The sequence below is a fragment of the Pithys albifrons genome, chromosome 4, assembly GCF_047495875.1.
Source record: "Pithys albifrons albifrons isolate INPA30051 chromosome 4, PitAlb_v1, whole genome shotgun sequence".
Taxonomy (NCBI): Eukaryota; Metazoa; Chordata; class Aves; order Passeriformes; family Thamnophilidae; genus Pithys; species Pithys albifrons.
The window spans coordinates 97,869,159-97,895,368 of NC_092461.1; the positions used below are offsets into that span (position 1 = coordinate 97,869,159).

General features: G+C 37.4%; 1 protein-coding gene across 1 annotated transcript in view; it reads left to right on the forward strand.

The window, feature by feature from the left end:
* The window catches only part of CDH12 (cadherin 12), a 596,819-nt gene that overhangs the window by 554,439 nt on the left and 16,170 nt on the right, over positions 1-26,210 (forward strand). The window contains exons 9-10 of the mRNA XM_071553154.1: positions 1,753-2,006; positions 22,380-22,516. Coding sequence (XP_071409255.1) covers positions 1,753-2,006; positions 22,380-22,516 — 391 coding nt within the window. The remainder of the gene's footprint in view (positions 1-1,752; positions 2,007-22,379; positions 22,517-26,210) is intronic.

Below are 26,210 nucleotides of genomic sequence, written 5' to 3' on the forward strand. Positions count from 1 at the left end.
TTATTATATTTTTTGAAAATGCATTATCGATTTATGTAAATATCTGGAGAAGAGTTGGGGGGAGTTATTTGTTTGGGAAAAATTTTTTGGCAATACATAAGAATGAGAATGAGTAGCATAGAAACTGAAAACCCAGTGCGGCAACAATTAGAATAATGGAACAGTGTGCCTATTTGCAGTGAAGACAATAGCTTATGGTTTCACCACTGGGTCACAAGACCTACCAGACTTATTTTTTTCTATTTTTTTTCAGCCTTAGTTTCTTTTTCTGTCAGTCCAGACATGAAGCTACAACTCATATTGGCTCTTCTGGGAATTTTGTCTGTGGGAGGATGGTTTCATGTGGTAGTGGATTGCTTTAAAGCCTGATTATTTTTATGGCAATTAGACTTATATGGCTAATTTTATGTCTCCAGTTCAGAAAAGACTGACCATCTAAACTACTAAAATTATGAAGTCTTTCATAAGGATTTTAAATAATTATGCTAGCTGTTTTGCTAACGTAAGTCAAGGTAACTCAATTAATTTTAATGAAGCTACTTCAGTTGATACCAGTCAATCATCTGACCTATTACGTCTTATTGTCATAAAGACAGAAAATGGAAGAATTTAAATCTATCCTGGAAGTGACCAATGACTGGAATCACTGGGGGGAAAAAAAAAATCAAACATTGAAATACTCTTTTTCGTACACATGATAAGTTGGTCTCTTTTCCAGATAGCATATTGTTTCTCAATAGGAAATCTCCAACTTGACAATTATAGGCAGAAACCACTAGGTGCCAGTGTTACCCAAACATCACGAAAAGGCTTTGTCAGAAACATTAAAAACATGAAAGCCAATGCAGATAAATAAACCCTTTAAATGAAAAGAAGGATTCTGTGTCTTTTCAACTAAATAAGTCTGCATTAAGGGTTTTGAGATGATAACTTTTCTAAAACTAAAGACACTAAATTGATATGCATTGACAGAAACCCACATGAAAACAATCTGACTGCTGGATACATTTTCATCAAAAACCCAGATAAGTAGACAAAATCTGGCATATTGTCTTCAAGATCTTATGAGTTACACCTATAGGATCATAAGACAGAGCCAAAGTCTGCATTTTGCAAAGAACACACAGTTCAAACACATGGCATGAATAGCAGCTCACTGCTAAGATAGATATTTTAAAGGAAAAATTGTGTTCAGATAAACTTAGAATTCACATTGCAAGCCATACCTGAAGTTTTGTTTGACCCATTGGTATATATCAGAGTTCTTATTTGGGCTCATCTCCATCACTGTCATGATCTTCTGAAAGCTTTTGCTGCTAAAAAAAAAAAAAAAAAAAAAAAAGTGAATGTCTTCTATTGAAAGGAGCTGGATTAGCTAGAGAGAGCTGATTCCCTGTGCATAGGAGCTGTGAATGCAAATTTCTGACTAACCTGCACTCAGCTCATTTGCAAGGGATGAATCTCACTCATTTAACTTCAGACATCTACAGTGTAACTGTTTACATCCATGCCAGTCATCCTGATTTTTTTGATGTGGAGAAGCAGTCATTTCCTGGCTGATTCATCTGGCCTATTTAAGAAACCACCTTATCATGAGATGAATTGCAAAGCAAACTTAGACGATTGATTAGCTCAGGAGATGAATTTAACACTAAAGGCATCTTAAGTTTTGACAGATTAATCCAACCAGTGCGATTTTGCAGTGTCTAATTTTTAGTCAAATCTCATGTTTTGCTTTTGTTCTTTTGACAGCCATTAGACTTTGAAACAAAAAAGGCATACACCTTTAAAGTTGAGGCCTCCAATCTCCATCTGGACCATCGATTTCACTCAGTAGGTCCATTCAAAGATACTGCTACTGTGAAGATAAATGTTTTGGACATGGATGAACCTCCAGTGTTCAGCAAACCTATGTACACAATGGAGGTCTATGAGGATACACCCGTGGGGACCATCATAGGTGCAGTGACAGCACAAGACCTTGATGCTGGCAGCAGTTCAGTTAGGTAAGAAAGCTTTTCCTCCTTCAATAACTCTCTGACAACCCAAAGTGCTACTGACAGTGAGAAGCAGTGGCAAAGAGCTTAGTAAGAAGGTATGAAATATGCCAAGTGTGTCACTGTAACAGATAACTGATGCTCTGAAAAATATTGGAAAGATGCCAGTTTGGGTGAATTATCTGAAAAAAATGCATTAAGTGATGACAGCTTCTTATCATACTGATTATATAAGTTAACATACACTGACATGACTTCAGAGATAGTGTGTTCAGACAAAGGAAGGAAAAACACAGAGTCTGTTTGTCACAATCTACCTATAGAGGAGTGATGTTTGTTATAAATTCTCATCAGGATGAGCAAAGACACTGGACTCGTGTCAGGGAACTATTAGAATTTATTGTACAGTCACCTTAACTCCAGCAACCGGCCTACTGCTTTAGAGTCACAAGGTGCTGGCTAACAAGCCCTTAAATTCTTACAATACACTTCCACAAGAGTGGGGAGTAGCAAGCCCTTAATTGTGTGTCATACACTTCAAGAAGTTCTCAACTTCTGCAAGAAACTCCTCAAAAAGTGCTGGCTTACAAGCCACAAGACACCATTACACAAAGGTGCTGGCTAGCAAGCCACAACACAGCACCACAATCTCCCCACTCCCACAACAAATTTTAACATGGAGGATGGGGTAGAATATGATAGCCATGCAAGGGAAGAAAACAAGACACAAAAGGGACAGAGAATAAGAATATCACCAGTCACTGGTCCTGCCATGTAGGTGATTCAGAGCTGAGGCAAAAAATGAAAGAGACAGAGAAGAAAAAGAGAGAGCGAGGGGGCCTGATCTGTGTCCTTTTATAGCTAACTTGGTGCACGCCTCTTATGTCAAGTAGATCTTTCGCGCTGTTTCACTCATGCATGCACAACCAGCCCTTCTCTAGGAAGTGAGTTGGGGTAGGACTAAGCACAAGTCTCAAAGCAGAGCAGTAAGATGGCTCAGTGCAGCACTGCCCCACCTCTGCAAGACCCTCTCCTCCCATCATGCCCTTCCTGTAGCAATGCTGTACGTGTTTGAGACAAAGCATGCTTAGGTCTGGTCTTCTACACTGGGTCTTCTGCAAAAGTGTCTCTGAAGTACTGTAGTGAAAAAGGGTGTGGTACATGGTATGTCTGTGTTAGACCTCAATGGGTGACAGTAAGCACTGACCCTTTGACAAAAACCACTTATTCTCTACATCTGGCAAAGAACAAATACTCTGATAAATAATTGTCACATGTGTCTTGGTTGAGGCTATGGGGATGTGATTGCTTACCAGCATGGCTGGGTTCAACACAAGTAAAGCCCTGAGTGGAAAACCTCTCATTTACTGGTATAGCTAACTTTTGTGAAATAAAAGGGAGCAGGAGCTGTTATACAAATGCAATGTATTGATTTTGCTGACCTACTTGTGTGTGTGGCTTGTCTTTGTGAACGAAGATTTGGGCAGGGCTGTCCCCACGTGGGTGGGCCCTTCCAGCCTGCGCAGTGGATTTTAGGTGAGGCTCAGCCTGCGCAGAACTGGCCCCACCGTTTCAGTCCTGAGGTTCATCTGCCACGGCCGAGCGAGCTTGGACGGTGCCAGTGAAGTCCTCAGGACTAGAACCTACAGCCCCCGGCATTTCCCAGAAGGTCTCCCATCCAAGTACTAATCCGGGGCTGACCCTGCTGAGCTTCCGAGATCTGACGGGATCAGATGTCAGGGAGGCATTTAACTGCCTCTTACAGACACATTAAAGGATTAAAGTGAACCAGAGTCGTGTACCAATAAGGAAGTTCTTGTCTAAGATGTAGGCAGACATTGCACATACTTCCAGTACCAATCCATGCTGGCCCTACCTGACTTCAGGAAACATTTTTATACCCAGATTTTCATGAGAAATATTGCAGAAATAATGCATATAATCTTTAAATATTACTGTTTATCAAATGGCACTATGATGGAACAGGAAAATGCCACGAGTATCTACCAAGTGCCTACATATTAATGCATATTTGATTACAAATTGAATTTGGACTTTTTTAATACATGTTTATCAATCCAGTGTATTAATCACTACTTATATTCTCCAAATGTATAATAAACATGATCGTTGCATGCAAAAATTTAACACTGGCTGTTTAGCTCCAGCTTTGTCAATTTGCTGTCATTTTTTGCTTAAAACTATTACTAATTTTGTTTCATATTTTTAATAGAATCTTCTTTTTTTCTTTCTTTTTTTTAATAAAATCTTCATATTTTTTTAATACAGAAATATATTTGTTCATGAATCTGTGACACTTTCCTTCCCTGACAAAGGATCAAAACATTCACTAACACTGAAGTGGGAACTTTTTCCCTGGTGGTAGCCTATGAAAATAGACCCAGTGAAGTCAATATTCTGTTGAAAACCATACTCACTTGCAAGGCTTTAATCATATAGTTGAGCAGTTTTTCATATGACAGCAGAATCATTTGGATGTATAAACACTCCTCAGTGAGGACTGTTTTTACTTTGCAAACCCTCCCAGGAGATGCCAGTGCTTTTTACTGATTCTACATTTACATCTACACAAGAAAAGTAATAGTCTCACGATGGTTTCTCCATGTATTGTGTTCCTTGGAATATTAAAGGAGCCATTTTAAAGTGTCCATGTCTACCTTTTTTAACCCTGAAATCACTACTTGAGTGTTCAAATGCCCATCTACAGTTGAAAGATCAGGAATATTATAAATACCCCTACATATTTGTCTCACTGCTCTACCTGCTGACCCCTTAGACTGATAAACTGTGTCATTGCTCCCACAGTCACATTTATGAATGAGTTTGGCTGGTTCATGGCCACAGAAAAACACAAAGTACATCTCAGTATTACCAATTTCTTAGGCAGCTGGGTTCCTACTCAGAAGTAAGCCACATACTGAATTTGGTGGACTTTGTAGGGTGATACTTTGCTTTAAGCAGAGGGATGTGTTTCAGTTAGTCAGTTGACATGATGAGAAGGTTAAGCTGGAAAACTCTACATGCAGCTCTCTTCTGATTTTATAAGATCACTTATGTCTATGAATTTTCATGTTTCAATCCTGAAATGTATTCTTTGACTGTCATTTTTTGATTTATATGATCATAGTAATTCATAATAATATACTTGATTCTCTGCATGCAACTTGATCTCCTGCTCTTTGAAATTAGTGATAAGATTCATATTGATTTACTGGGACTCTGACAATGCTCTAATGCTCTGGAAAAAAAACCTACTTGTATCTCAATGCTAACTAGGCCAAGCAGAAAAAGAAATTGTATGCAATTGTTCATTACTTATTAGTATTCAATATTCCATAAGCTTTAGATCATCCCATAAATATGAAGAATGGCTTCATCAGCTTCATCATATTTCATAGGAATCCAAGAAGCTTCTGAGTAAATATGCTTTCTAAACAAATGTGGAAAAGTAAGTCATGTTCTTTGAGGCCATGGACTATACAAAATACTGAGTGGAACAGTTTCTCTACAAATTCATCCTGTTTCTATGAAATGTTTTCTTAGACAGGTTTGGCCATTAATATATCCATAACAGAAAAAAAAATAAAAGTCAAGTCTGCCAAACAATAAACTGGGATGAAATCTGCACTGTATGTAACAGAAGGCAAAACTCCAGAGAACAAGACAGACTAGAACAGCTCACATGAAAGGAAACAGTGCTAGTCCCAACAACTAAATCCATGTTATCAGACAAAAACTTTAGGTCTGTTATTCTAGACACACCAGGAAGGGGAAGATAACACCTACAAATGAAGACTGAATTTAGCTGTTAGAAAGAGAAAAATATTTTGCTGGAAGACATTGAAAATGGTAAGGGTTGTATTACCTTTCTGTTTTTTTCTGTTACTGGTATCAAGTTTTTGGACAAGTCATGAATTTTAAAAGCTTTGTTTTGTAGGATATTTGCTAAAGATGTTGAAGCAAAAGAGCACAGAGTGCACATTCAGTAATGATTAGGAAATTAAGCACAAGGAGAAAGAGGCCACACATATTCAACACCTGCAAGGGTGACTAGCTTTAAAGCTTTTTTGGAACATTACCCCAGTGCAGCTAATTTTAAAACTGTGTTAAATCCCATTTTATCCAGAGTGCTTCAAGAAATGCTCAGTATACATGTTAAGGTGGAGTCCTATGTCATTTGTAGCCATTAAAAAATCCCAAAGCACTTGTAAAAATAAGCACTGATCTCATGTTCTTCTTAGACTTCTCTAGTTAAAACAGTTGAAAGACATCTGGGAGATAAAAAAAATCAGCTGTCTTTTATTGTGTTATAACGTATGTAATTTGGAAATATGCAAGTTTTTAGTAAAGATCCTGATACTTCTGGTAGAAGGAGTTTTAGGACTTCCTAAAATCACTTTATATGTGTCCATACAGCATGAAGGCTGTAGAAAATGCTGTCTAAATAACAAGAAATTGAAAATGGAAGGCAACACTGAGTTACCTGCAATACTTCCTAGAATAGTGAGCTCTGCCTAACAGTGTGTGAGAAGTTCAACAGCTTTGCTCTGAAATCTCTGAAGTTGTCATATTTCTCTGGAAATGATCTTCAGGAACAAAGTGTAAAAGGATTTTTGTCCCTAATGTGAGTCTCAGATGGGACTCCAATTACAATGAGTTTTGTATACTGGGCCAAAACACCGCCCTTCAAATCGTCTATGCTTGACTCTGGAGTTTTGCCTTTTGAACTGAAAGAACCACTCAAAGCAGGAAAGTGGTGGAGACCATGCATTTTCTTGATGAAGTCCAGTCATGAAACCATGATATGAAAGTAAAGGCGGTGTGTACTAGTCAGTCTTGCCCTCAGCATCTTGAGAATAAAACTGTATTTCTGCATATGCATCCAAAGGAAGAGCCTTATTTATTTTATGAACTAGTTCACAACCTTATCTTAATGTACAGGCACAAATAAGATGAATTCAAGTTAGATGTATCAGAGTTTGACCTTTCAAACCTGTAAATATTCTGACTTCTTTTGTGCATACATTTTTTGAATTTGCTTTTTTATTCAAAAAGAAAAGTCCCGTCCTGTGGAAAAATATCTATCTTGTAGTTGCATACATATATAGAAAATCTGGGACATCTAGTTTCAGCATCTCTTCATTTAATAACTGATTAAGTGATAGCTCTTTTTTTGTGTATGGTATCATGCTAGAGGAGAACAAGATGCTTTGCCAGTTGGTTTTGTGCAGATAAAAGGTGGTGGGACTCACAAATTTTGGTTCCTTTTTAGCTGCTCTCGTGGTTGTCGCACACTTCTTACCTCTGTTACCTCCTGTCAGTTTCTGTTTCAATTTTAGCTATAATCCATCTCTTGCCTTTTATGAAGTCCCTGTCACCTCCACTATATTTAAGACCTCTGTTTCAAATTCTTATTTATCCAGGCTGTCCAGTTCAAATCTGTGCACCAGTACCTATCAGTTTCTGGTGCAGATGCCTTGCTATCTTCAAGTCCTGCTAATAGCATACTGTTTTCTTATATCTCCTATGCTCTATCAGTCTAATAGCAGTCTCCTGTTCCACAGTCTGTCTTTCTCCTGCAGCTGCTTCCTGTATTTTTCTTCCTAAATAATTTCTCATTAGTTTCTTTGGTGTCTTGCTCTACTCTCTTCCTTTCTTCTGCTGAGGCAAGGCATCTTTTGTGATCTCAGTGGCTTGATGTATTTTTTTTTCTCTTTGTCCCAGTTATTTTATCTTCTTTCTGGAACTATAGAAACTGGGTTTGTATGCAGCATTTTCTCTGAATCTCAAGAGGTAAAATTACTTTCCTCACCATTCTCTCTACTTTCCATTCTCATTTGGTTTAGTGAACGCTAATCGACCATATACACAACAGTATCCTTCTCTACCTACCTTCCAGCAATGTTGAAGTTTATACAGGCCTATGAACTCCTACTTCCTCCTTCTCTTTCTCGACTCCTTCTGTTTCTTCCTCTGTTCTCTGCTTTCTGGCTCCTAGACTTTGTTTTCATGACCTCAGGCAATTGCATCCTGCACTCCACTGCCCTCTTCCTGTGAATTCTTCCCCATATGATCCCATTTAGTGCTCTGCCATTCTCTTGGTTTGAAAGAGCTGTCTTCCTCCTCAGCAACTGGGTAGTTTTAAGGGACTGGATGGAGAGGTGACTTCTTTTTAAACACAAAGAAAAAGCTTTCTCTTCTGTGTATAAATTGTCCTTCTAAAGGAGGTTTTTCCTATCAGAGTCACAGCACAGTCATTTTCTGCTTTACTATGTGAATAACAAATTACCATGGTAAATCCCTTCATAGTAGTTTATATTCATACATTTTATTTCACATTTGCAATGGGTTAGATGCACATAAGCAGACGACTACCACAGCTCAGCTGGCAAGTGGATCAATTTTGTCAGTTCAAGGTCTTTGGTATCTCGATTCCAGTGACCAGCTTGGAGCTACTACAAAGAGTCACTATAAAATGAGGGTGGATTTGTTTTAACTTTCCTCTTGAATGTATATACTTAAGGCTGAAGAGATCATACTTGATTCTTCAATGGGCAATGTAAATATACTCATTAGCCCTCTGTTATGCTGCAGCAGGCTCCATGTAAACAGCCAAAGTCTTGAGTTAAAAAAAAAATTCTTTATAATTTTGTGACACATGCAGACTGACTTTTTGATCTGTATGGGTTTTCTCAGGACTGACAGGAACATGGAGCAAAGGCAAGTCCTTTCAGGAACAAGTTAGAAGGACTGCAATAGAGAAAAATCAGACCTTTCCAAATAAAAGATTGGTAGGATTCATTTGACATGCATAAATATTTCTAGATCGACTTGTGGATGCACTTAAAGCATGAAATATTATTTCCCAAGTCCAGCAAGTCAAAAGCAGCTGAAAACAAAGTCTAAAAGCAGGAAAGGCCAGTAACCTTTACTTACAGTCAGTAATTCATCAACTTACTACAGCTTGTGAAAAACAGAAAGTGGTCTTTGGTAGGCATATGCAGTCATATTACTCTATAAAACGCCAGTCAGGAGATTAATCTAAAACAGATTTGAAGATCCAAGAAGTTTATGGACAGTGATTTTCAGTGAATGGCCTGTTTGTGAGGGAAATGGATACTGAAAATCAAGAACTGTGCATTCAGATCTAAAGCAAAGAATAACTTGTCAGGCAAAGCTTTTTAATTGAGTACAGCTAGGTAGCCAAAGTGAGGGAAAAGGAATAATATGGCCATAAGAGCTCTGATTTACTTCACAGCACTTGTAAGCACTTTTACCAGTAGTGATGTGATTTTACAAAGCCAGTTCTCATTCCCAAGGCACACACTATAATTTTACTTTATCTCAAATAATAGTTGTCCTGATTTGTGACCAAGAAGTGGTATTCCTACTCCAATTTCTCCAACAATGGATTTCCTAGGCATTTTAGAAAGCAATTGTGAGCTTAGAACAGAGCTTTAATGGCTGCAACCATATTACTTCAACTGGTGAACCTCTCATGGCTTGACACTAAGAGAGTTATGAGAGGTCAGGACTTAATGTATAAGAAAAACTAATGTGCTGTGTGTTAGTTGGCTATTCTGCATATTGGTACACTAAGTCAATCCTGAAACCACCTCACTAATATAGAATTAAGCTTCCCAATACTTTTAATAAAAGATTTTACATCCCTTTCCACAAGAATAATTATTTTAATCATAACAACCTGGTCAGATTCCAAATCCTTTCAATCTGAATTTATCCTTTAGGTCTGTTTGTAAACATTGACTTAACTTTCCTGTCCTATAATATTCATGCTTATTATTATGTTTAAATAATGGCTGCATGTAGAGTTTCTTTTATTTTTGTTAATTTATTTTTTTTTTCTTTGCTTTCAGGCTTATTATTGAAGTTTAAACAGCAGGAATTTTGAGAGTTATGCAGTTTTTGGGATCTATCTGTTTGGACATTTCAGTCACATTCTGACTGTAGATGCAAACAGATCTTAGACATTTCTATTATTCTGTCCAGTTCTGGGTTTCTAAGCACAAGAAGGACATGGACATACTGGGAGGAGTCCAGGAAAAGGCCAGGAAGATGATGAAGGGACTGCAATATTTCTTCTGTGAGGAAGGACAGAGAGCTGGGACTGTTCAGCCCAGAGAAGAGAAAGTTTGGAAGGGTCTTAATAGTGCTTTTAAAGTCACTTAATAATGCACAGAAGAGCACCTGAAGGGAGAGTGCAAAAGGGATGAAAACAGCCTCTTCTCATTGGTGCCCAGGGACAGAACAAGAGGTGGTGGACACAAACTGAAACACAGGACTTTTCCTCCCAACATCAGGAACAGAAAACACTTTTTTTGCCGAGGGGGTGACCAAGCACTGGCACAAGTTGCCCAGAGAGATGGTGAAGTCTCTCTCTCTAGAGATATTAAAACATTTGGATGCAGTCTGGGGAAAGTGGCCGTAGGTGTCCCTGCTTGATCAGGGGACTTGGATCAGATGACTTTCAGAAGTTTCTGCCAACCTCCACCCTTCTGTGATTTTGCAACATACATGTTTAATAAGCTGGAACAGAATGTGTGGCAAATAATGGCAGGAATCTGAAAGACTGTGGTCAGCATTCACTTAAATAGTAAATGTACTTATTTATAGTAACAGATTATTTTAGGAAGTAAATTTGAAAATATTGGAAAGGAAACACAGCACAGAAATTCCAGCTCAGATAGGAGGAGAGAGGAACCAATTTTAGAGGCAAATGATGGGAGCTGACATTGCTCAGGTCAGACCATCAGCATGCAGATGGAAGCAAAGAGGTGCTTGTTCAGCAACTTTCGCCTGCTGCCCTCATGAGATTTATAAAACCTTTGAAAGTGTTACTTCATACTTATAGTGATCTCTGCAGATTCTGCTTTCCTTGGTACATGCAGAGGATAGGGGAGGAGAAACAAAGGAGGAAAATGCAGCCGGTCCTGCAGCACCAGAGCTGTCCTAAATAATCTTTTTATTTTATAATAATCTTTTATTTTAAATAATCTCTTATTGGTATTTCAACAAACCAGCTTCAAAGCAAAGCAATGAAGCCTCCCATTCCTGATTTCAGTGTTTCCTCTTGGAGATCCAGCTGACAATCCAAGAGAGTCCGAGCTGATGACCTAAGCAAGTAATAAATCTTTTACTGTGTGGCAAAGTTTTCTCTAGACTCAGCATGATTACTTTATTTGTTTTTTTTTTTCTTTGATTGTCTCAGCATAAGCATTTTACTTCATCTTTTTTAATGGGTAAAAATATATTTGTTCAGATTTTGATATCCAAAAGAAATAGAACAAAGCTAATATTTGCAGGATGCAAAAGGCAAACAATCAAAGATTATTCCTATTGAATATTTGCCAGGAGGCCAGCTCTCCTCTACAGTATCTGTCCCACTTACTGCCTTAGCATTTTATCAGAAGACAAAGCATTCCAGGCCATGCATGGGAACAGAGGCCCAGAAAGCATCTCTGTCTTATTCTGTGGTTACTAGGTCAGATGCATCCAAGTGCAAAATAAAATTTAAACTTCTACTGTGGCTGACTATCTGGTGCAGCCATTGCATCTGCTTTCCCCCTCTCAGCTTTCTTAAGGGTTTGGGTTTCCACTCAGAATTATTTGCTATGTCTTTCTGTACTCTGTGCATTTGTAAAGACACTGCTAGACATCCAGACATCCATCTCAGCATGCCCTTTCCTCACCTAAAACCATCAAAGCAAGAGCCCTAGTCTCCTCTTTACTGAATGTGAGATGCACTTTCTGGTGCCTGGGTGCTTTGGTGAGTGCAGTTTCTTCATGCTATGAGCAGGATGAAGGTCCAAAGAAAGACCATGGGCAGCAGTGTGGAGAGTAAATGTACACCTCTCAAAATCAGGATGAAATGGTGCTCAGGGTCTATAATTTGTGGTGCTGCTTTCCCACCACAGCAATATTGACTGCTAAGCCTGGAATGAGAGGGTTAAGTATGATGTGCTCCTCACAGTCCAAACAACTGAGACTTAATTAAACTGCAGGACAAAGCTTTCCCTCTGCCTGTCTTGCAGTTCTGCCTGCTCAATGAGGCAGGAAAAATGATGTTGAGACTGAATAAAAACAATGCATTTTCCAAATGACAACAGCTTTTGATGAGATACTCAGCTGGTAATGAGAAATGCAGAGCAGACAATGCAGCTGACTGGAGGGTCTGATAAACAAATGAACAAAACCTTTAAAGGCAGAGAGAGGAGAAATCATGGGAAGTTGTAGACAGGCAGAACAGGCAGTTTGGAAAGGCTGATAACTGAACTGCAGCACATTTTACTTCCTATTATTACCTAGCGTGTTTTACTAAAATTCTCATGTAAGATTTATAAGGCTTATGAAAAGTTTAACAGCTTTCCTCACTTGACTCTGACCCATCATTAGTCTGGCTGTCTGCAGCCAGTGCTTCCCTGTCAGTTAATTTGGCATAATGGTAGGTTTTCTCCAAAGAAGTATAATTTATTTGCACTGATATTCATTCCAGATCAGGTAAGCTACTGACTGCTAAAATCACTAATCCTTCAAGCTCTTGATTAAAAGCACAGAAGGATGAAGCAATGTACAGAGGACTGTGAACCCAGTCAAGTACTATGCAGAAGACTCAAACTGTGTTGTTTTTTCATGTGGGAGATCAAGTGTTATATGAAAGGCATGAAAATGATAGGAATAGAACAGGGACAAGTAGTGTTTGTACCTTTCCCCAAAGTGTAGCAATTCCTTTGTCCTGATATCCAGTATAGACAAGACTTCTTATGGGAAGGCTGGAGTATAGCTCACAGAATATCAGTTCTGAGAAATTATACTGCTGAACTCTTTTGGAAAAGAGGATAAAGATAACATCTTATTTGGGGTTTTGTTCAAAAGAATACTAAAATTCTCCTCTTTTTAAGCTAAAATATTTTAACTAATAAAAAACTACCCTTCCACTAAAAATCTAGATACATTGCCTCACTATCTTCAAAAAACACTCAGCCTGGACTATTGCTACAACTTTACATCAGTGCTGAGTACATTTGAAAATCTCTACAAAATCATGAAGAACACTGGGGTTCTGAGTGAAATGCTGAAACAAAAATCATAGTAAAACTGATAGAAATATTATAATATGTCAGCAAAAGTGGGTGTCTATTTATTTTTAGGTGTGGAAAGTGTGATGCAGACAATTTTGGCACTTATATAGCATCACCACACAGGTATCTCTAGTTTTTGATACCTTGAAACAAAGCAATGCCACTAAGATCTTTCTACCTATGCTCACCTTTTTGGTTTTGTGTTACCATACGACAGTAAAGATACTAAGAACAACTTAGACCAATGCCATGGGCTGCTCATTTTTGATTGCATCTAAATATGCAACTTTGAGAGGTTCATTTCTTTGCATCTTTAGATGGTTTTCTGTATTAGTTCTGCTAATACAACTGACCCGTGGCCAATTTGTGAAAGGTTAGGTTAGAATGCATCTGAAACTAAACTACATCTCTACAAACTGCCCCTTTTCATTTGAAGAGGAAATCACATTTGGGAGAACTACAGGCCTGATACTGACTGGAAACAGAAAGGGAGGTGAGGATAGGAGATAACCACTTAACCTGGAACAGCAGCAGAGGCCCTTCTGTGACTGGATCTTACTGGGAAACGTCGTGTTAAGATTTAATGACAATAGTTAGATAGTAGTGAATGGAGGTACTGGCACTTTTTCACACTGCAAATAGAGTTGCCTTTTTTGTCCATTGAGGTGTTGGGTTTTTTTGTTTGTTTATTTGCTTGTTTGTTATTTTTTCCTCCATTTCTAGTATCCCTTCCTTAAAGAAAAAAAAATAGTATTATTATACATTTGCATGGGTAGGGTTCTTCTGGGATCCAGCTGGTACCCATGGGATTATCAAAAGGATACAATCTGAAAACAGACCAGTCAGAGTTTCCTTTGGTTTGACCTCTAACACCTTAGCAGTGTTCTGAAGATATTCAGCAAAGGTACAGAAAGTTTCTGCTCCCATCAAGGGAGATGGCTTGAGAAATTATTTAAGACATATAAACAAAAAGAGAAAAGGCAACTTAGCAGAACAACATCTGCTACTTAGGTACATCATCACATCCTTTATATTTTTTTGGTTAATGACAGGAAAATTTTGCAATAAAACTTCAAATGTTACTTTGCTGTTATTAGCATTAGATTTTTCTAGTAACTCTTAGCATGAATATATCAGAGTATGTTTTTATGTGACAATAGTAAGTTTCTTTGCATTTACTTGCTCCAAGGAGCATTAAACCCAGGATATTAAAAAGATTATTTGGCCTTTCTGCTCTTGTAAAACTGCATGAGACAACATTTTCAAGTTAATACAAAACAACAAGAATCAGAGTCAAGGGTAATCTTCAAATCAAAAGAAGGCACGATAAACTAAAGTAACTTAATACTGATTTGAGTGCTGCTGCCCTGATAAAGACTTTGGAAATTTAACTATCTTATTTAGATATAAAAGCAGAAATCTCAGATGACTGTATCTTTTAGCACAGGAAAATATTTTTTTTTTTACCTTTAATCATACTTATTTGAAGTTAGTGACTTTTTTTAAGCATTCATGCTCAACGAGGACTCATTTCAAAAATTCTCAATTGCAGATTGGCCAAAATCATGGCAGTTGCTCCTTATTCTTTACTGGAATGTAAGATACTTCCAGTAATTAAAAGAAGAGTTTAACACTTACCTTTGAGAAGACAAATAAAGACTTGTATAAGTGTTTCACTTATTTATGCATGACAATATGGTGATAAGATTTTTGGGGGGTTTTAAACAGTGATAATTTGGTGAATGGATTTAGAATTGCAGGAAGGAAATTTCAGTGGCAGACTGGGATTTTGGAGGACACATTTTTCAACACATTGCATTCTCTAGCTTTTTAATATCTTTCAGGCTTCACTTTAAGAAAGATTTTCTTTCTTTTTTAATTGTAGGAGTTATTTTTCTGTTTTCTTACTTGCTAATAACTGAAACCTTTAAGAAAGAAAGAAAGAAAGAAAAAGAAAGAAAGAAAGAGAAAGAAAGAAAGAAAGAAAGAGAAAGAAAGAAAGAGAAAGAAAGAAAGAGAAAGAAAGAAAGAAAGAAAGAAAGAAAGAAAGAAAGAAAGAAAGAAAGAAAGAAAGAAAGAAAGAAAGAAAGAAAGAAAGAAAGAAAGAAAGAAAGAAAGAAAGAAAGAAAGAAAGAAAGAAAGAAAGAAAGAAAGTTAGTTTAGCATTACAGGATTATAGGATTATTCCATGCTTCTAGAAATTTCCTTTACTGCACAGTTTCTGTTGCATTACCCATCTTGGCTTTCTAGTACCAAGTGACAGAGCTCATGTCATTCCTCTTGTGTATGGCACAGTATACAGCACTGACAGAAAGATTTTGTGACATAACATAAATTTTCCCTTCTGAGTTTTGCTCTTTCAGTTGTCTGTGTGGAAAAAATTCTACCCTTCCTTTCTCAGTATTTAAGCTCTTCAGTTATTTGAAGGTCATTATCATGTTTCCCTTTTTTCATATCCAAGCTAAATGTATATTAGTTCTTTGAATCTTTCCTAATAACTCAGAATTCCTAGGCCAAAAGCAGTTTTTCTTGCTTTTCTGTAAAATTCCTCTTTTTTTTTTTTTTTTTAACCTAGTGACAGGAGGCCCAGGACAAAATTCTGTTGTAGAGGTGTCATATTCATGACATCCAGTTATATGCAGAGATCTAATAATTTCAAGACACAACACATGATTATTTTACTAATGAAAATATCTTTTGCCTTCAAGTAGTCAAATTGCACCTAAAATCTCATTTGTATTCTTGCAGTTCCTCACCCCTTTTGTCGCTCCTGTTTTAATGTTTCTTTCACCTATTGAAATATATATATATATATATTGCAATTACAAAGATTTTAACTGATCCCAATCCCAAATTGAATCCTGTTAGATTTCATTTATGTTTGTAATGGTTTTAGATTGCCAATTATTTTTTCTGATATGATAGGTGTTATTTAACTATCCCAAGTTGGCATGGACTCTGAATTTCATTTGCCTAAAGTTCAATATTTAGGTAAAACTTAAAGTGAATGTAGTTTAAACAAATTATGATCACATACACAAATAGTTATCTATCACATTACAGAAATTTGTTATTTCATCCTTTACCTTTCTTTGCAACATTTTTCTTAAAAAAGTCAATGTTATAAGTCACTCAGTACCAGAGGAAAGACGTGTCCTTTACATCAGCAAAGCATGAGTTGAGAAAATGTGAGGTATTTTTATAAAGCAGCTCTATCAACCAGCTTATTCCTCTGCTCTCAAACTAAAAAGAGCAATAGGAATTTTTGAGGAAATGTGTATTGAGCGTGAAGGCACAACAGTCAGAAGCCATTAACCTTCAAACACCTAATTTTGGTTCTGCTGAGTTTATATTCTCACTGCCTTTTTTAACTCAAGGATACTCCTTGCAATGAGACCCTAAGTAATTCAGTAAGAAAAAGAGGAATAGCTTAAGTCTATATCTTCTGAAGTCAGTCTCTTAGCTGTCTTGGAGGCCCTTGACCAATAGATCTGATTTTTTACATGACACAAGATATAGCCTTCACTTACAGAAGAAAAATGATGAGGATATTTATCTTTTAATGATCAGCTTCACTTTGCTTTATGGTTATTGCTCCCATTACTTCTCATGATCTTTCTCCCTCAAAGCAGAAGAGTCTGTTTTTCTGTAAATCCTTTCATTCCCTTTATCATTTAAGGTTCATAGTCCAGAGTAGCTAATTTGCAAATATTACATTTAATACATATTTCTTATTGTCTCCTTAGTAACAGACCTATTTTCAGTAGCCATTGTCTCAAAGGAGTGAATCTGAAACCTCTCAAGTGGGTTACATTAAGCCAATTTCAAACATCAAAATACAGCAATCATTCAGCCTGGATTGTGAAAGTTGCTTTTTCCTCAGTTGACTAAGTCACTGAAGTTGAGACCTGCATCACAACCACTACCTCAGGTGCCTTCAGGGTGACAGAAGCACTTTCTGAGGGCTGCAGGCACCTCCTCCTCCCAATTCTGACCAGTCTTAGAGGCTTTCCACAGTGGCTGGGCCAGGATTAAGTTCTTGGGGAAGATCAGAAGGGACTGGTGATACAATAGAAACTAAATTAAACTTTAAAAGAGCCCAGCCATTCTAGAAACTACAGAAAGGAAAGATTTTTCCTCTTTCCAATTTGGTTCAGTTACAGGGAAAGGTATTAAGTAAATATTTGAAGTTGGAAAAACGTTTGCATGGGAAAACATAGTTGAGAACTTAATTTCTCTTAGAAATTATACTTCTTTTTATCCTATTGCATCAATGCTTCATTCTAGTGTTTGGGTTTGGCAAGCTTTAGTTGAAGTAATAAGATGTTTTGCAAACTTGGGTTGACAGCCAAACCATTCAGAGTGTGCACAAGAAATTTTTGTTTTCTTAGATTCACCATTTGGGTCTGCTTAAGGCACAATTTCACAAAGCAATTGAAATACAGACAAGAAGATTTATCCTGGTGTAGAACAGATGATGTGGGATAATTCTATATCAAATATTGATATATATATATGTAAATTGAAGGAATGTCCCCCTTTATTTTTTTTCCCCCTTTCTTCTTTCAGGAAGCTGATTGCAACTACTTGTCCCTATTTAGGTTACAATGAAACAATAGTTAAAGCCAGTAATTAAATGTTAAACATGTTACTGCTCACTGAATTGTATTATGACTTTCCATTTTTATGTCAATTCCAATTGAATAATGTGCTTTACTCCTTCAGATGATTTTTGGTATGCTTGTGTTCTTACTTTTTGCGAGGCATGAGTGTATATGGGCAATGTATTGTGAGTCTGCCCATTTTTTTAGTCTTTGATGCCTTTCAGTCTAAAGTTGTGGCAAAGCAACTTGTCTGAGACATGGATGGATGTAGCTGCCAGCTACACAGATATTTAAGTAAGGATAAATACACTGGGGTACCTCTTGACTAAGTGTGCACAAGAGAGCACTTGGACCTTGATATGACTCAGCTCTCACCATGTCAACTTTGTGCAACTTCTGGTTGTCACTTGATTCCCTTAGAGTTTTATTTTCTCTAGGTTGATGACATCCTCTTCAGATGAAGACCTGAGAGTGCTGGAAATGGCTGGTTAAATCCTCACTATAGGCCAAAACATAGGCACACAGATGCATACTCTGTGTTCTGTTTAAGCATTAAAAAAACCAAAAAACCCCCAAAAACCAACAAAAAACCCTCCAACCAACAAATAAAAAAACAAAACCAAAAAACCCTAAGGTGGTAATATAGTGTATGTTGTTACATGCTATTATATGATTCCTCTCTTGTATTGTGTCACTGTTGCTGTTATTAAGACAGAAACACAAAGAAAGAATCTGGAAAGGTTTATAAACTTTTAGTGAGAATGGACTACCACTGTTGCCAAGAAAGTGTTTCCTGTGCTACTCAGGGGAAATCTTCCCCTCCACATTTTTAAGACCAAAAAAATGCAACCCAATTTCTAAGCTTCACAGCCTCCTTAGCATCCTGCCACCTCCCATCCCTTCCGAGCATGTTGTCATGCATGTTCCTATAAAAGCAGCAGGACAGCTGTCCAGTTCTTTTACTCATGGTACAACACTCTGAAACAAGAGCAGTTGTCTGCTTGATGGCTGAGAGTTCCTGTCATTCTCACAAGGATGACCTGCTGTCACTCATGTATTCAATAGCAGTCATCAAGCACTCTACTATCTTCTGTGCTGCAGCTGGAGTCAACACAAGTATTCCTCACTGTTCTCTGGTCTTCAAAATTATATGAGTCCTGCTTCATGGGAGTGCTCTGTGAGACCCCATGAAGGACACACAGCCTCACTGTTTAGCCAAGGTAAATGCTGATAAATCTTGGAGCTCCTAAGAAAATGGTGTGTGTTTTTGTGAATGTTCTGGGTAAGCCTCATAGGCTTGAACCTTTCTATTTTATAAACCAAATATTTCTGTTCTGTCTCTTCTATCCTACCTGATGTACCAATGCAGCTATTTTTGAAAAAATTTGGAAAACATAACAAAGATACATCATTCCACACTCCCCTTGTCTTCAGTAACATAATCTGGAATACAGATCTCTGCTAGGAAGAATATTCAGGGAGACACATAATTCGAAGCTTCTTCCCTGTCAGTGAATATGAACTATATCAATGTCTGGTATTCAGACCTGCCAGGCTAGCCTGTTCAGGGGCTTCTGGAAAAATAACACTGCTGTGTCTTATGCCAACAAGTAAGTTCTTCCTAACTTTTCAAGGAGGGAAATGCCTCTTAGGATTAATGCAGTTATCTGTGATCTATCTTAGAGGCACTCTGAGCAGTCAAATAAACCAACTTCAGTTGCTTCAAACTGCTAGACCATGACTGGAAGATCTAGACAGCTGTCCTAATACCAGTGTTTCAACAGTGTTCTTCTTTGTATTACAAGCTAACAAGAAACGTCAGGATTTATGTCCCAGATACCTGGGTTTATCTCTGGAAAGTTACTGATTTTTCAAGATGAAGATCTTTTTCTAATTTCTGCTATTCTTGAAAGCATTTTCTTTCCTCGGTAAGGACAGACCTCAGTCAATACCACTGGCTCTTAGAGTTTAACTGTTGCTGTCTTAGCTACAAGAAAATCTCACATTGAGTGTCAGAGTGTGAAAGAGTGTTTTTGGGCTATAAAAGGAAACTATGTTTTCTTTAGGGTATACTGTGTCCAGAAGAGATGTCTGTAAGAGGATTTTTTGCTAGATATGTTTTTATGTGTACTGTATACATGGCGAAACAATAAAAGTAGGAAGAATGGGTGCTTGTTTGCAACTTTTCCTGTAAATATATGTGGTTTAGGTAATAAATCTCAAATAATTCCCACTACATCTCTTCCTTCTGTAGTCTAATTGAATATGTAGATTCTTAGAATGAAACAAGCTGAAATAGCTGTCTCATGCACCTCTGATTTAAACATATGTGCAGCATGTGGAGAGAGGAGGAAGGGATGTCTTTAAAGACAATGTCAAAGTTAAAATAAACAAACAAAACAGTGATGACATAATATTTTCCACAGTATTAACACAAGTGAAGGCAATGAATCTGGCAGAGCTCCTACAGTTCTGTTCTTATCAGACTGTTCAATTCCCACAGATCCTATTTCCATGGGGGAATTCTGCCATCAGTATCAGCAGGAGCAATGCTAGTCTTGAAGTGCTTATTGTGGACTTTGATTCTGCTGGTGCTTATTCTTATGGTGCTTATGGTCATACTGGGCCTGTGCATGAAGTTAATCACCTGTGGAATACTTACAGATAGATCAGATTATGATCTTGCAAAGATCGGTTTCAACTCCACTTCAAATGCAACAGTGTTGATACTTAGTATATTTTCTGTAGTTTCAGTCTCCTGGTCAAGAAGGCTGTGATCTACACTATGCTTTGAATTAAGGCCTGTACTTTCTTCTCTGGTTCCTACTATGATGTGCAGGGTACTTAGACAAAGTTATTCTTTCCAGGGGGAAATAAAAGTGAAGTTACTTTATCATGCCTTGAACTCATTTATTTGTGTGCTGCTGCATATTTAATTTTGGAAGAAATTATAAACTATTAAACAGTCAAAGCCTGAAAGAGTAATTTTGCGGCTTCTGAGAGAGTATTTTAGGGTAATGATATTTTTAATAAATGGCTTATATATTTTTCATAATTTTTACATCAACCAAATTTTGAACAGTGAGATTGCAATTACAAATGTGGGTAGAAAATATTATCATATTCAAGAAAATGTGCCTGCTCAGCTGTGTAAAAGGATACATACTGCCTTTAGCAAACCATTTCTGAGGCTTTTCACTTAAAGCAGTGAACTGGCAATGATGCTTGTCAATTGATGAAATAACCTATTTCATCTACAGATAGGATTTTTTTGGTGATTTTGATTAAGCAAAAGGTCTCCAAACAAGCATGCTATCTTTTTGTGACTTTTTTACTTTTCAAGACTTCCTGATCTCCAAAGAGATCTTTTCTTTGGGATTATGACATATATCACTTTCTACTATTGTTTCCTTCTACAGCAGTAAACAAACACAGTGTTTATCATTACACTCCCTATATATTAATTGCACAAATAACTCTAATTAGAGAAGGAAATACCAGCTTTTTTTTCTTATTCTCACTGATTTACAGGCAATGAGGTGTCATAGGAACAGTTATCTAGGCTTTATGATCTTCTAAATGTACTTGTTGTTGAGTGTCATTTTGTTCTTGTTGCCTACTGCTCACAAACAGCTTTCTCAATTTCATCCTGCCTAGTTTTTTGAGAAACATCACCAAGGTATGAAGAGACCAAAATGAAAAGGAAATTAGTAGCTGGCGGCAACTGCATCCAAAAAATTATTATTCTGTTATTACTACAAACGGTAGCATCAAATGCTAAAATAGATTTTCAAATTAATTAGCATTTAAGGAAAATGGGTTTGGGATAGTAATCAGATTGCTTTTAAGCAGCTATGTTTACAAATACGTCTGGTTTTCTTATTAATTTCTTGCTAGGGAAAAATGACAAGTACACATTTTTAGTTTTAAACCTGTTATATGTTCATACTTCTTGACAAATAAAGGCTTAAGAAAGAAACAAAACAAAACACAACAAAACAAAACCAAAAAACCAATGGTATTACCCTCACAGATCCATTGAATGGTGCCTATCCTTCTCAAAGGCAAAGAGCTTTTTACTGATCCTATATATGTGGGAATAAGCATATTCTTCTCCATCTCCCATAGTGTGACCCTGTCAATAACCTTTAGGTGAGACACGTTAGAGTAGACTGTGCCAACAGCTTATATACATCTACTGGGACACCTCTTAAGCCAGTGAGGCTATGTCCAGCTTCCTGCAGCTACAGAGGGATGTAAAGAAATCATGGTTGAAATACTCTTCATCACTATTCATACCTCAAGCACTATTTCACATTCCTTTTCTCTTTTTCCCTCTAAGCCTACCCAGTGCTTTCCAAAGTGGCTGGCATAAGTGATCAGGTTTACAGACGTACATCATCTGCTTGGGACCTCAATTTTCAAATAATCTGAACACCAAAAGTACTAAATCTTTTATCATATCCCATTTCCCCTTGAGCATTCCAACTCTGCATAAAAGAAATAAACAAATCATTCTTTATTGTATTCTTCCTGCAAGGGTGGTAATAGCTGTGGAAAGAAAAATAGCAAAACTTGGGAAGGCAACACTGCTGCTATGATAAATGAGCAATCTTTTCACATTTGCATCTACTTTCTTTAATATTTTTCACATACAGATACTTCATTGATTGGAAGAATGATGTGGACAGCTACTTTACAATAGATGCTACTGAAGGAACCATTGCTACTAATGAATTACTGGACAGAGAAAACACAGCGCAGTACAATTTCTCTATAATTGCAAGTAAAGTTAGTAAGTATGACACAAACTGAATTAATATGCTACTGTGGTATTTTTTTGTCGCAAGCCTTGGTCTCTATAGGGAAGGGACCAGACCAGCGACGGGGTTCGCAAACTGCCTGCTGAGCTGTCGTTCGCGGCTATCCCTTGACCCAAGGTATGGTTTGCCTCGCGAGCTGAGAACAAACACCAAGGAGCCAAGGGTGGTCTGACCTGATCCGAAGACCTAGGCTGATCCAACTTTATTGGGGGAAAACAGGGGTTTATATAACTTGGGGTAGGGAAGGTTCTGGAAAAGGGGTGGAGCTGAGGCGGAGCATGCAAATCCACCTCAGCCCATAGGGTAGGCAAACTAGGAGGGAGTGAACTTGGGCGTGGACTGGTGACAGGCAGGGCCAGGGCCGCCCCCTAGAGGGAGCTGGCCAATGGTAGCTGTTCTCCTGTTGCTAGGCACCTGCCTGCCTGGGGGAAGGTTCTGGAACTGGGAGAGCAGTAGACATCTTTATTTAAGTAAAAACTGGGGAAACTGGGGATAAAACTGGGGATTTAGGAAAGTCCGTATTGTAGTGTCATTGTCCGGGTTCTTCGGGGCCTTCCTGGACCTTCCACACGTCGAACTCCGTTCGGCGATCCCGCGTCCTCCTCCATTCTTCCATGTCCATATATTCCCCATCTCCAACATTTTTTTTCAGAATGTAATGCTCAGGCACAAATATAATGTGAATGGTGTGTGTATTGCCAAGAACTTATTTAAGAAGGTTCAATAAATATCATTTTGCCAGATTCATTGTGAGGCCAAGTGTGATGTTCAAACAGCCTTGTACAGTGAGTTTTTTCTAGTAGACCTCATGTGGGCACAGTTCCCTCAAAAGATGAAAATTTTGTCAGCATGAAGATCATAAGAAGCTGTATGGAGGCCTTCCAATTGTGATTTCTGATTTTGTAATTCACTCCATATAAAATTAGGTTAGTCAACTTACAAGTCTGTCAACGTGCTTTTTTAAGGCAGAAAAATTCAGTCATTAGATTCTCAGATAAAAAGTACATTGAACTTGAGTCAAGATTTAGTGCCCTAAATTAATTAATCTGTGTGCTACATCTCTTCTCTTGTCTTTTCTGTCTGGCCAAGAGATTATGTGTAATCCCTTCTTTTCTTTTCCTATGTGATTTGTGGTGGAATAATTTCATCTCTTATCTTTGTGTCTCCTGCATAGCTCTTTTTCTTCCACTCTATTATGTAGCTGCAATTTTCTTCATTGCCATCCTTCCATTTAGTATTTCTCATTCATGATCCTGTCAAACTGAAATTCTCATAGGTGTATCCCACTCTTTGAATACAAGTCTTTTCATCACTTCAGAGCTGTGTACGGGCTGCAGAAATCTTTCTGTTGACATCAACAGACTGTAGAAGAAGATCCTGATGTATTTCTTACTCATTCTCTGTTATTTATATGTCCAAAAGTGCAAGTTTCTATAGCAAAGAACATGTTATTCTCAATGTATTTCTTGCCTGACTCTTCAAAAAGTACTATGTGCTACAAACAAGGAGATTTTGAAAGAGGGTTTATATTATTTCAGTTAAAAACCTCCAAATTCTCAGTTGTAGTTATCTCAAAAAGAACTGTGGGCTCACTCCCTGAAACCTGGAAATATAATGAGAACACCAGTCAGATGGAACACTAAACAGTCACAAGTGATTGAGTTCATGGAGATATATGTGTGCAAATGTATATTCACAGAAACTCCAGTAGCACTGTAACTGAAAGGCATGTAGGTGCAGAAGAAAGTTCCCACAATGGTCTACATTTTGGTCTATGTTTTGGTAAAGCTTAACTATTTAGATTTAGTGGTGGACAAAGGGCCATTGAGATTTGTAAATTTCTTTGCTACAGTAGGGCAGCAGATTTAAATCTGTTTATTATTCCCTAGAGCAATTAAAGCTTGAATTTTGTCTATGTGCCTTCCTTGCCCATATATAGCAGTATCCTATTTCAGTAGAGCTATAGCAAGTATTATATATTATGAAATCCCAAATTTTAACAATTGTCTACTTAAGAATTGACACCAAAAGCACATTTGGGATTCATTGCAGCATACCTCAAAATATTTCTGCCTTGACCATCATATATAGCATTAATACCAATTGCTATACCCATACTTTACCAGTAATCCACAAAAAATTTGGAGGATTTGAGGTGTAGTAACTGTCAGAACTTCACATGCAGATGTCTGACTAAGAGCAGAGCAATAAAGGCCAAGGTTTGAGGGATGACATACTGCACAAAAGCCAAAAAGGTTAGAGAGAAGAAAACATCTGAAGAAAAAAAGTGAGGGGAAATTACTCTATTTGAATAATTTTTTTCTGTAAAAAAATTTACCACTGGTCCAGTGCTGACATAGAAACACTGAAACTGTTGTCTCTTATTAAGGAAAAAGCACACTGAGAGATGCCTTGACATACACATGACTGAATAAGGAAGGTGGCCCAGTATTGAAAATAGTTGCATAAACTTTCTTCAGGGACACTATTGTAACCAAAGTATTTTCTCTTCTCTGTGACCTTATCTCTGCATAAGATTACCTATATTATATCCTTATATAATAAGGATAAACAAGTAGACTTGAAACAAGTAGTATTCATATTAAATTACATTGTTTATTCCTAAAATATCTATTCTATTTTCACATTGTGAGAGAAGAGCAACAACAACCTTTCCCTTCCCACAGCTTTTAGACATATCCTAATGGTCATTTCTTTAAAATATCTTTTCTTGGACTGGTCACCAGCTTTATCCCCATCAAGTCACACAGAAAAATTAATTAAGGTGCCCTTTCTATCATTCACCTACATGTAGAAAATGATGTCAAGGTCACCAGCAGTCTTGCATGAACTCACTATTCTTAAACCACAGATGATGCTTACGTTACATTTTTTTTTCTCACAGCCACTAAATTCTTGAAGCAGTATTATGAATTTTGAGCAATCAAGTGACCTGTCAAACAATGGCATAAATGGCCTGCAGTCTACTTAGCTAAATATAGCACCAAAAAATTGGTAAATGTAAATTTAGGTATAGATGTAGCATTTAGACTTTTCTTACAAGCTGATAGCTGTGACTATTATTAGCATGAAAGCACCAGAGGGCATAATTTTTAAAGGAGCAGATTTTAAAATGAGGCCAAATATATTTACCTTGTGTTTATTAAAGTTACCTTTGCTGACATGGCTTATTACTGGTGGGTGGGGTTGAGTCTTGTCTGAAAACTGGGGAACTGTTAAATGGTTTCATGTCCAGTATCTGCACTCTGCCCTTCTTTGACATATATATAATCACACTGACATTATTCTTCCCTAAACTTCAGATCCTGCCCCTTCATCCCTGCTGATACCAGACATGGTGCAAGTTGGCAGCTTGAAGAGAAACAAAACTTTGTTCATTTGTAAATGATTGATTATGATATCTGCTTGTCCCAGGCTTGGTTGTGTCAACTTGCACACTCACAGTCACAAAAGTCCTCATTACTCAGCAATGACACAGAATATCTTACACATGGACAGCAGTTACTGGTTTCACATAAGGAATTGGGATAAAGAAAGTTATTCCACTGAAGTTACACAATTACAAGATCTGGACATGCGTCATTATACTGTGATTTTTGTTTTTAACTCTGAAAAAATTATAAACACCTGATCTAAAAATTGTCT